Raw genomic sequence first — 11,703 nt, forward strand, 5'->3', positions numbered from 1 at the left:
TTGTGACAGCCTCATGCCAGACACTAGTTTACAGGTGTTCACACTGCTTGCTTCATCTTTGATCCTGTGAGGATGTGCTGACTTTATTTTACAAGTAAGAGAAAGAAGGCTTGTTAAAGTTCAGTAACTTGGTGGCCTAAGTTGACATGAAATGGCAACAGTGGGATTAAACTTCATCCAGCTCGTCGGCCAGGTCACAACCAGGACTCGGTGGCTTCAATCTGGTGAGCACCCCAGTGCAGAACATTCTGCCGGGGGTCAGAGCCCGTGTCCTTCAAGGCCTTTGTATTCCTGGGAGGAAGCAGCTACTTTCAATAGAAGTAGAAACAAATCCTAGGGCTTCCCTGATGACTTAGTGGTAAATAAAACGCCTGCCAGTGCAGGAGATGCTGGCTTGATCCCTGATATGGGGACATGCCACATGCTGCAGGACAACTACTAAGCCTGTGCTCCAGAACCCAGGAGCTACAACGACTGAGCCCATGTGCAGCTAAAGCTGAAGCCCAAGAGTCACCACGGTGAGAAGCCTGTGCACCGCAATAAGGGCAGCCCCCACTTGCTGCAATTCCAGAAAAGCCCGTGCAGCCAAGAAGACCCAGCCTAGCTGAAATAAACCCCTGGTGTGATCACTCACCTAGAGCCAGACATCCTGGAATGCGAAGTCAAGTGGGCTTTAGGAAGCATCACCATGAACAAAGCTAGTGGAGGTGATGGAATTCCACTTCAGCTATTTCAAATCCTAAAAGATGATGCCGTGAAGATGCTGCACTCACTCAATATGCCATCAAATTTGGAAAACAACAGTGGCCACAGGACTGGAAAAGGTCAGTTTTCATTCCAGTCCCAAAGGCAATGCCAAAGAATGCTCAAACTACTGCACAATTGCACTCATCTCACACGCTAGTAAACTAATGCTCAAAATTCTCCAAGCCAGGCTTCAGCAGTACATGAACCGTGAACTTCCAGATGTTCAAGCTGGTTTTAGAAAAGGCAGAGGAACCAGAGATCAAATTGCCAACATCCCCTGGATCACAGAGAAAGCAAGAGAATTCCAGAAAAACAGCTACTTTATTGACTATGCCAAAGCCTTTCTGTGTGGATCACAACAAACTGGAAAATTCTGAAAGAGACCGGAATATCAGACCACTTTACCTACCTTCTGAGAAATCTGTATGCAGGTCAAGAAGCAACAGTTAGAACTGGACATGGAACAACAGACTGGTTCCAAATAGGAAAAGGAGTATGTCAAGGCTGTATATTGTCACCCTGCTTATTTAACTTACATGCAGAGTACGTCATGAGAAACGCTGGGCTGGATGAAGCACAAGCTGGAATCAAGACTGCCGGGAGAAATATCAATAACCTCAGATATGCAGATGACACCACACTTATGACAGAAAGCAAAGAAGAACTAAAGAGCCTTTTGATGAAAGTGAAAGAGAAGAGTGAAAAAGTTGGCTTAAAGCTCAACATTTAGAAAACGAAGATCATGGCATCTGGTCCCATCACTTCATGGCAAATAAATAGGGAAAACAATGGAAACAGTGACAGACTATTTTGGAGGGCTCTAAAATCACTGCAGATGGTGACCGCATCCATGAAATTAAAAGACACTTGCTCCTTGGAAGAAAAGTTATGACCAACCACGACTGAAGCGACTTAGCAGCAGCAGACAGCATATTAAAAAGCAGAGACTTGACTTTGCCAACAAAGGTTCATCTAGCCAAAGCTTTGGTTTTTCCGGTAGTCACGTATGGACGTGAGAGTTGGACTATAAAGAAAGCTGAGCGCCAAAGAATTGATGCTTTTGAACTGTGGTGTTGGAGAAGACTCTTGAGAGTCCCTTGGATAGTAAGGAGATCCAACCAGTCCATCCTAAAAGAAATCAATCCTGAATATTCACTGGAAGGACTGATGCTGAAGCTGAAACTCCAGTACTTTGGCCACCTGATGCGAAGAACTGACTCCTTTGAAAAGACCCTGATGCTGGGGAAGATTGAAGGCAGGAGGAGAAGGGGACAACAAAGGATGAGATGGTTGGATGGCATCACCGATTCAATGGACATGAGTTTGGGTAAACTCTGGGAGCTGGAGATGGACAGGGAGGCCTGGCGTGCTACAGTCCATGGAGTCGCAGGGCCGGACATGACTGAGAGACTGAACTGAATTATGGTCCCAGTTACTTAAAAAAAAGAAAACTATATGTTTTGTCAAATGTAGTCAAGGGGGTGATGGAGTCTCATCTGTGGTGCCAGCAGCACACCTGTACCCTTGCTCTTCCCACCCCAGCAACAAGCAAGGCCCCCGAGATTGGGTGGGAAAAGGCTGAATGGACAGCAAGCTAGCAGTGACCGTCATTGTGGGATTCTTCTGGACACACGGTCCCGGGAGGCTGCAGCTTAATCAGCCACTGCCCAGGGGACAAAACGGCGTGCAGTCATTTCCCCATAGGCCCCCTCTGAGCTTAGCGCAGAGCTGGAGAGGGTGGACATCACTCTCAGAAGCCACCAGAAGTAGATCTGGTCCCTGCCCAGATCTACAACCTCATGAAACTGGGACCAAGACAAGTCAGACCCCTACTACCATAAGGGCCTTGAAACCTGACCCAACCACCCCTCGGCCGACCTTGTTCGCTCTCTGCCGTCTTCCCTTCGTGGGGGTCCCCCAGGCGCCAGGCCTGGGGGCTGGTGTCCGCTTGGCCTTCCTGGCAGCCTGGCCTGGGCAGGCTTCAAAGACAGCAGCTGCGGCCTTCACCCTCTGGCCACGGGCACTGGGAGGGGTGGCACAGGTGGCCCCCACGCGCAGGTTCAGCCCAGCCAGCCACCTGAGAAGAAAAGGGGTAGTGGGGAAGCCCCTGTGCTGAGCTTTCCTGAGGACAGCGAGGAGGTCCTCAGGGATTTGGGGATGGTGGGGCCTAGTGGGTGAGAGTGGACACACCAGTTAAGTGATCCTGAGCAAATCAAACTTCAATCCCCTTCCTGTAAAAGGGGGCCGGTAATAAACAGTGGTGGAGGACTGGTGAGCCAAACCGATCGAGACGAGCTACTGAATTTAACGTCATTTTACAGTCACCATCATGGCCTTTATAGATGATGAAACAGCACAGAGAGGCCACGTTCCTCAAAAGGAGACAATCACAGAGACGGGTTTGAGCCCCGGTCACTGGGCTCCAGGGCCCTTGCTGCTTTCTTGGGCAATGATGTACAGCACTCACACACACTGACTAGGTCCACTCGGCCAGGCAGATTTCACCCCCACTTTATGGATGAGGGAACAGAGGCTCAGGGAAACCCACCCCAAGCCCTGTGGGGTAGTTCCCCAGAGGGGGTAACTGGCCCTGGCAGGATCCTCCCCTGCCAAAGGTGCTCAGATGGCACCGACTTGGTGCCCCCAGAGAGACGGTGGGGGCTTGAGAGCAGCTGGCCGGGCCCCCAGCTGGGGGACTTCAGGCGGAGGTGCTCACCTGTGAAGCGGGAGCAGCTGGCAGTCACAGTGGAAGGGGTTGCCGCTGAGGTCAACAAGCTCCAGCTCACCAAGACCGGGCAGGGCAGGCAGTGTCTGCAGCTGGTTCTTCTGCAGGTGTAGGCTCCGGAGCCGGGGCCCCAGGCCTGAGAAGGCCCCAGGAGAAATCTGCAGGAAGGCGCCAGGCCCTGGTGTGAGACCCTGCACGCCTGTCCCAGCCCCAGGCCTGGGGAGTGGCAAGGCCAAGGCAGAGGCAGGAAGGGCAGTGCTTGTGGAAGACTCAGGCTGGTCCAAGGCCAAAGCACTGCCCTGTGCAAGTCACCCAGACCCCCCAGTTCATGGTTCTTACTGCTAGGCCCTATCCCCCCATATAATATATATTATAAATATTTGATTATAAATATAATTATTTATATATATACCCCCCATATAATTATAACAAAAGCCCTGCCCACAACGTGTGTAACAGCAGGTAATCCCACAGACCCTGGGGAGCTCCTGCCTCCAGGCCTCAGCAGCGTCCTCCCTGCTTCGCTGTGGCACAGCATTTGGCCTGATCTGTGGCCTACACCTGAGCTCCTAGGGGCAGGCGCAGTGCCCGGCTCATCTCGGGGCCCCACGCCCAGCCTGGGGCCCAGCGAGGCAGGGCAGCGGTGTGGGCTGCCTCCCCTCGCCCCTCTTCCCCTGCGCCCACCTGCTCCAGGCCACTGCTGTTCAGGAAGAGGTGCTGCAGCGAACGGCCCACGGGCCGGAAAGCGCCATCTCGTAGGGCCCCGAGCGGGTTCCCCGAGAGCTGCAGCTCCAGGAGGGCCGGCAGCCCCTCCAGGGCCTCAGTGGGCACCTCGCCCAGCTGGTTCCTGTCCAGGTGCAACTTCTCCAGCTCCCGAGCGGGGCCCAGCGCCCCAGGGGACACTCGGGCGAGGCGGTTCCCACTCAGGTAGAGCCAGCGCAAGGCCCGCCCGCCTGCCAGGTCACCAGGTGCCAGGTGGTCCAGGGCGTTGTCCTGCAGGTGCAGGGAGAAGAGGCTGGGCAGGGCGAGCAGGGCGGCCCCTGGCATCCGCACAAAGCGGTTCCGCTCCAGGTACAGGTAGCCCAGGCGGGGGGCCCCCTCGAGAGCGGCAGCGCTGAGGCCGGAGAGCCGGTTGTCTGACAGGTAGAGGTAGATGAGGCTGTCCAGCCCCGCCAGGGCGCCCGCCTCCAGCTCCGTGAGGCCGCAGTGCTGCAGGTGCAGCGACACGAGACGGCCCAGACCCGGGAAGGCCGCTTGGGGCACCACGGGGAAGCGGTTCCGCCTGAGGTCCAGGAGCTGGGTGTCGTTGGGGAAGCCGCGGGGCACGGCCTGCAGGCCCCGGCCCTCACAGCTGCTGTGCCGCGACTCCGGGACGCACACGCAGGTGCGCGGGCAGGGCCCGGCCGCCCCGGCCTCCTCCCCAGGGGCGTCGCCAGGGGCGCGGGGCCGCGCGGCCTTCAGCTCCTCGGCCTCCTCCTCCTCCTCCGCCCCGGGCCTGGGACAGCGCAGGTCCGAGGGCCGCAGGGCGTCCAGGGCCTCCCCACGCAGGCGCCGCGGCCCCCAGCACGCGCCGTCCGAGCGCACGCGCGCCCGCGCCAGCCACTCCAGCAGTGGCCGGGCCCGGCAGCCGCACCACAGCGGATTTCCCTGCAGCCGCAGCCGGCGCAGCTGCCCCGGGCCCTGCAGCGGCGGCAGGGCGTCCAGCTGGTTCCCGCGGAGATCCAGGGTGTGCAAGCGAGGGCAGCGGGCGAAGGCCCGGGCATCCAGGGCCTGCAGGGCCCCGTGGTCCAGCCTCAGCTCCCGCAGGCCGGGGAGCGCCAGCCCATCCTCCTCGCCCGTGTAGGTGAAGGGGTTGTGGCCCAGCTCGAGGCGGGCCAGGCCGCGGGCCTGGGACAGGGCCGCCCCAGGCAGGGCCTGCAGCTCGTTGTGGTGCAGGCTGAGCCGGCGCAGGGCGGGCAGGCCGGCCAGGGCCTCGGGGGCCAGCACGCTGAGCGCGTTGTGCGACAGCTGCAGCCAGCGGGCGCGCACCAGCCCCTGGAAGGCCATGGCGGGCAGGTAGACCAGGGCGTTGTGGGCCAGGTTCAGCGTGGTCACCGCGCCCAGCGCCCCAAACGTCCCTGGCCGCAGCTCCTCCAGCAAGTTCCCCGCCAGCTCCAGCCGCTGCAGCGAGCCTAGCCCGTCCAGCGCCTCCTGGGGTAGCGCGCGCAGGCGGTTGGAGGCCAGGTTGAGGAGAAGCAGGCGGCCTAGGCCTCGGAAGGCACCCTCGGCCACCAGCTCCACCTGGCAGCGCCGCAGGTCCAGGTGCGTCAGGTGAGGCAGGTCCCGGAAGGCGGCCGGGGGGATCTCCTTCAGCATGTTGCCCTGGAGGTCCAGACGCTGGGTCAGCTGAGCAGGGAGAGGGAGGGGACGCTGAGGGGCACCCGGACCACAGCCTGTGCCCCTTGCTGATGCTGGCACCTGTTCTTCCCTCACCTGGAACAGCCTCCTCCCCCTCATTCTCTTCATCCTGCTCCCTGACGCCTGCTCCAGGGTATCCACAGCCACCCGGGTATCCCCCACTCTGGCACTTTCCACACTGAATTATCACTGACCCCTCTACATTCACTCTCCAGCTCTTGACTCCGCAGGGCAGAGACCATACCTTATCCCAGTAGGTCCCCAGTTCGCTGCCCTAGGGCCTGTAATTAACTCAGTATCTATTATAGGTCACATAACTTGTTCCAGTCACTTAGGATTTTAAATAGATCATCTCCCTGTTGTTGGCTGTTATCATTCCCATTTTACAGTTGTGAAGACAGAGGCTCAGGGAGGAAAAGTGACTTGCCGGGGCCTCCCCCAGCCAGGTAGTGGCAGAACCTCCGGTGCCAGCCCAGGCTCCTCCCGCTGTCCTTCTCCACCCCACCTTGCCCTGCTGACCTCAGGAATGGCAGTTGGCACCTCGGTGAGGTTCTGGTGCCGGCAGGCGACATGCCTTCTGGGATTGTCACAGACGCAGGCCTGTGGACAGCGCTGGGCCACTGCGCACCGGTTTGGCCCTAGCGGCAGCAGCAGTGGAAGCAACAGCACCAGGGAGAGGCTCTGGGGCCTGGCAGAGAGAAGGGCCAACTGTTCACAGAACAAGAGACCCACACTGTCTGCTTCCCTGAGCCCTGCTTCTTGTCCCAGAGCCCATCGGACATCTTCCTCCTTTGGTGCTGGGGAAGCTTTCGTTACCCTGAGCCTCCAACCCCTCCACAGAGCTGGGATTCCGTTTTAACAGAGGAGACGGGATCAGAGGGACGACCTGGCGAGTCTCTGTGACTATCTGCCCGTTGCCTTGGTGAGGCCTTGCCCAGTCAGTTCAGAGGAGTGAACAGGCAGTGCAGAGGCTCCTGGGTCCAGGGGAGGCCTGTCTTCCCGGGGTGAGGCTGGCGATGGAGAGTCAGCCGTTCCTCAGACTGATGTGGCATCGGCACCCTGGTGCCAGGGAGCACGACACCCACCTTGAGAAGACGGCCCAGCAGCTGGAGGGGCGGACCCAGGCCTGGCCCGAGTGAGGCTAGACTTTGGGGGACCAGGTGTCATGGGACCCGAGAGCCTCAAGGAGCCTTGGTGGCTGGCCAGCGCCACTGACAGGCAGGTTGGTGGGAGCTCTGACTTCTCTGCTGTTTATTCCTCTGCTGTCCTCTCTCCATCTTACCACCCAGCTGGCCTGGCCTGGGGGAAACTGAGGATATGGCCTTAGAGCTGTGCTTTGGGCCTGGTCTGTCCACTTACCCATCTATCCACCCACCATCCATCCATTGCCCAGCAAGACCCCTTCACCTCCCAACTGCTACCTGCCTCTCCACAGGGCCCACCGTGCCACGATGGCACTCCTTGCCGCCCCCCCCACCCCCCCGCAGCCTTCCGCTCACTGCTAACACCCAGAGGGAACTTTCTGAAATACAGCTGGGCCCTGACACCCCAGCTGAAAACCCTCCAGCATCTCCTCACTGCCTTTGCTGGGAGGTCCTGAGTCCTGATTCCCTGACAGGTACCCACCCGCTCTGAGCCTTCAGTGTACCGTAAGTACGCAGAGCAGCTCCCTCCTGTCTGCCTGCCACGCAAACCTCACCAGCTCTTCCCGTGTCTGTCCTTAGCTCTGAGCAGCCCTTCCTGACCCCTGGGCTGGCTTCTACCCTGAGCTGCCCCCATTTCTGTTCACTGGCTTGTCACCATCTATTTTGCAGTCTCCTTGGAGTCCCAGGGTCCAGCCTGGCCTTGGGGCTGGTGGCATCCTCTAGTCTGTAGTGAGGTTGGGGCTCAGCGCAGGCTGGAGTGGGGTGGGGGCTGCGTGGTGACAGATCCCTGCAAGGTCAAGCGTCCAGGAGGGCTGCCAAGCTCTCAGCTGGGCTCCTGGAGGACTAGCCCAGGGGAGCTCACGGGAGCAACTGCACCCGCCATCTTCCTCAAAACCCTGTTTTGAGACCCTTGGAGAATCTCTGTCCGGGAAGATCCCAGAGCCCCTGTCCCCCCAGCCCTGAGAGGCCCAGAGAGGGATAGGGGCTTGCCTGCAGCCATGCAGCTTCTCAGACCCCCCCAGCAACCCTGAGGCCCCAAGACTCACCCCGCCATGCCGATCGCACGGCCAGTCTGGCCTGGAGGCGCAGCACAGGGAAAGGCTGGCAACAGTCCCCCGCCTGGACGCCGGGGGAGCCCCCCCTCCCGGCCCACAGACCTGGCAGCAGGGGCAGAGCTGAATGGGAGGCTTTGTGAGGTGAGGGAGAGACAGGCACCACGGGAGCAGCCGCTGGAGTTACAGGGCCTCCTGCTCTGAATCTGGGCCTGGGCCTGAGACCCAAGTCCCTGGACCAGCCCAGCAAGGAGGGGCCTCGAGGGCCAGGCAGCCCGTGGGTCCCAGACCTAGACTTCCTCCTGCTGTGGGTCAGTTCCCTGCTCTGTTAATGTGCTCACACACAGTGACTGGTTTACGGGGCTGCTGTGGGGTTACGGTCGGCATCTGGCACACCATAGGGCTCAAGAACAGTTAACTCTGCCTTGTTTGTGCTAACATATACCTATGTTCTTCAACACTTTACACAAGATATTCTGCACATTTTTTGTTTTTCCACTCAACATCATGGAACTAAGTTGATTAGTTAGTATTGGATGGTATTTCATTGTATAAATGTATCGACTTGCCTCCATTTTTTATTGCAATGTTGCACAGAATACCTAAATACTATCTTCCTGGGGACATGCACACTTAAAAAAAAAAAAAACAGTTTATCTAGACTGTAGCAATTATGTATCCTATGATTTTCCACATCCTATACTTTAGATCTGTGTTTCTGGTGGAAGTGCAGCTTTCATTCTTTTTTAAAAGCAAGAAACAGTGTCACACCACACACAGACTTCCCCATGTGCTTTATCTCACACAGCGAGTTCTATCCACAGTATCCCATGGGGTGTATTCTTTTATGTCTGGGCTTTTTTTTCGATCAGTATTGTTTGTGAGATTCGCCTGTGATGCATATTTTAAAAATTTGTTCATTTTCATTTTTACCCAGCATTCCCTTCTGGGACAGCGGCAGGAGCGTGGTCCACCCCCGATGGAGGTAAGAAAGTGTAGCATCTCCTTGTCTCTCCTTTCTACCCGAAAGCAATGGCTTTCATGTAGTAGTATAGTTTTTAAATATATTAAACAGTGCCATATTATTTTGCAAACATGTTTCTTTCACTCAGCCATGTTTTTGAAGGTTTATTTAGTAGATCCATGTAGCTTCTGCATCTGGTTTGTTCACTTTGAGTGCTACACATATCTCACTGCATGTCTGTGTGCCATAGTTTAACTCTTCTACTGATGGATATTTGGTTCTTTATTTACTTTGGCTGTGCTGGGGTCTTAGTTGTGACATGTGAGATCTCTGCTGTGGCACTCAGAATCTGTAGTTGTGGCACCTGGGAATCAAGTTCCCTGACTGGGAATCGAACCTAGGCCTCCTGCATTGAGAGCTTGGAGGCTCAGCTGCTGCGCCACCAGGGAAGCCTCATTCGGCTATTGAATCTTCTGGTATTCCTCACCAAGCTGCTTGTCTCCTTCTGCGCATGTACAAGTTTCTCTCAAGCAGACCCTTAGATGGGAACTTGGACTCACAGGCCGTGTATGTTTTCAGCTTTCTGTGTCTGCCAAATTACTCTCTGAAGCGGCTTTCGTTAGCTTGACATCCCTCCAGCAATGTGTAAACGTGCCAGACTCGTCTTTTTTCTGGTGTCACCTCTCAATCGTATCTGCCAGCCTGGTCTATAATGGTATTACCTAGAGTTTTACTTCGCATTTCCTTCAAACTGGATGTATATTCTCAGCACGAATCCTTGCTGTGTTGCAGTGTCTTTTTCTACTCTCTCACCTTGTCTGTTAACTTCCACGGTATTTTTGGTCACTTGTTTTTCACTTTGTTTTTCAAATGTATTTGGCTGTGTCTGGTCTTAGTTGCGGCGCATGGGCTCCAGGGTGCGGCCTCAGCAGTGGCAGCCTGTGGACTTGGTTGCTCTGGGGCACGCGCTTTGTTCCCTGACCAAGGATCAAACCCACGTCCCCTGCATTGGCAGGCAGATTCTTACCCAGTGTACCACCAGGGAACTCCCTTTTATTTTGATGAAGGCAAATTTCCTTATGGTTTGTGCTTTTTGTGTGTCAAAAATGCTCTTGTGTTTAATTTTTCCCTTAAAAAAAGCTATGGCTGTCAGGCAGTGGAGGTGGACCACTCTGAAGATTGGTGCACGAAGGCAGCCTGTGCCTTCACCCCGTCCTGACCCCTGCCCTCCCCAGGCTAACTCCCGTCCTGAAAGCTGGGTTTGTCGCACACGTGTATCCCGGCTTTGGAACCCGGGGTGCTGGGCTGAGGCTGCCATTGCTCAAGGCCACTGTTGATGCACCTGTGGGGGTCACGGTGTGCTTCGAGCCCACACCACGCTCTCACTGTTGTGACGTGGCCTGTGCTCCTGGTCCACTTTTCAGATGTGCCTGTGAGCCATTTGTAGGTTCCTGCTGTCGCAACAGTGCTACTCCGGGCGCCCCTGACCACACTGCGTGGGCCTTCCAGGATGGAATCGATGGTTTGCAAGCCACTGGCCCAAAGCTGAGCTCCGTTTACTGGGAACAGCCTGGGGCTGAGCAGGTCGTTTGCAGCTGGTGGGGGGGGGTCACAGGCTGCCTCAGCGGAGGCATCCGTGATCTCGCAGACCCCAAGTCAGGGTGTTCAGGGACCTGGTGCCTGTGTAATCCTAGGATTGGCTGTCGTCCTCAAATGTGGGCATTCGAGTCTGGGGAGGAGATTCCAAAGTCTGCTCTCAGTAGGCAGGGGAGAAGCCCCCGGCCCCTTCCTGCACCTGGAGTTGCTCTGAAGGACGGGGCAGGGGTGGGCATCCTTTGTATCACCTGTGAGAGGTCCTGCTTGGACGTCACGACTCAGCTCTTGAACCTGTAACTCGAGATTCTTCTCTGACTTCACCGCCCACCACCCCCACACTGGGTCTCCTACACCAGACTGGAGCTCCCCAGAGGCTGGGTGCCGCCCAGGAGCTCAAAATGGCCAGACCCCCACTGGCCTCCTGCCTGACACCTGGGATGGGGCGAGGGGAGGGTGAGGCCTGGGCATCGCTCTGCCACCCAGCCAAAAAGGATGTTGCCTGAGTGGTCCATGCCCAGTAAAGACACACTGCCCCCTAAGCAACCTCGGAGGGAGCTCTTCACTGTGGGGCCCGCTCCAGGGTGGGAAGGAGAGGATTAGGCTGTTGTCACACCACCGCAGCAACAAGAGGACCCCAGGGGTGGTGCCCTCCACTCTGGGCCACTTCCCATGCAGGCCCAGGGGCTCCTGCCTCGGCCGCCAGCAGGGCCTGTGGCCACATCTGGACTGTGTTCCACTCAGCTGGGTCCGTAAATGGAATAATGAAAGGTCTGGTGGAGCCCAGGTTAGGTAAGGCGGGACGTGGGGCTAGGCAGGTGAACCAGGGCCCAACTCCCCTGCCCAGAGCAGAGGCCTTCCACTGTCCCCGAACTCCAGGAGTGGCTGCCCCTCCTGGGCGCCACCCACCCAGCTGTGCGAAGGGGACAGGCAGGCCCACGACAGAGAGAGGGGGCTACCAGGCTGACCCCCGGTGATGATACAGACTGGCCTGGGAGCTCTTGGGCAAGGCGGACTGCCCCTTACAGACCTAGATGTGGCAGGGGTTGGGGGGCGCATCACCGTGGCCCCGTGAGGCAG

The 11,703-nt window shown here is 57.2% G+C and overlaps 1 protein-coding gene across 1 annotated transcript; it reads right to left on the minus strand.

Annotated features, from left to right (window-relative positions):
- Positions 1-51: 51 nt before the first annotated feature.
- CHADL (chondroadherin like) lies at positions 52-11,645 on the minus strand. Its single transcript, XM_024992797.2, has 6 exons — positions 8,061-11,645; positions 6,389-6,557; positions 4,157-5,857; positions 3,464-3,630; positions 2,626-2,824; positions 52-291 (listed from the first exon to the last, which is right to left on the minus strand). The coding sequence occupies exons 1-6, from the start codon at positions 8,066-8,068 to the stop codon at positions 259-261; spliced, it is 2,277 nt and encodes a 758-aa protein (XP_024848565.1). The 5' UTR covers positions 8,069-11,645; the 3' UTR covers positions 52-258.
- Positions 11,646-11,703: the final 58 nt, after the last annotated feature.

The sequence above is a fragment of the Bos taurus genome, chromosome 5 (assembly GCF_002263795.3).
Source record: "Bos taurus isolate L1 Dominette 01449 registration number 42190680 breed Hereford chromosome 5, ARS-UCD2.0, whole genome shotgun sequence".
Classification (NCBI taxonomy): domain Eukaryota; kingdom Metazoa; phylum Chordata; class Mammalia; order Artiodactyla; family Bovidae; genus Bos; species Bos taurus.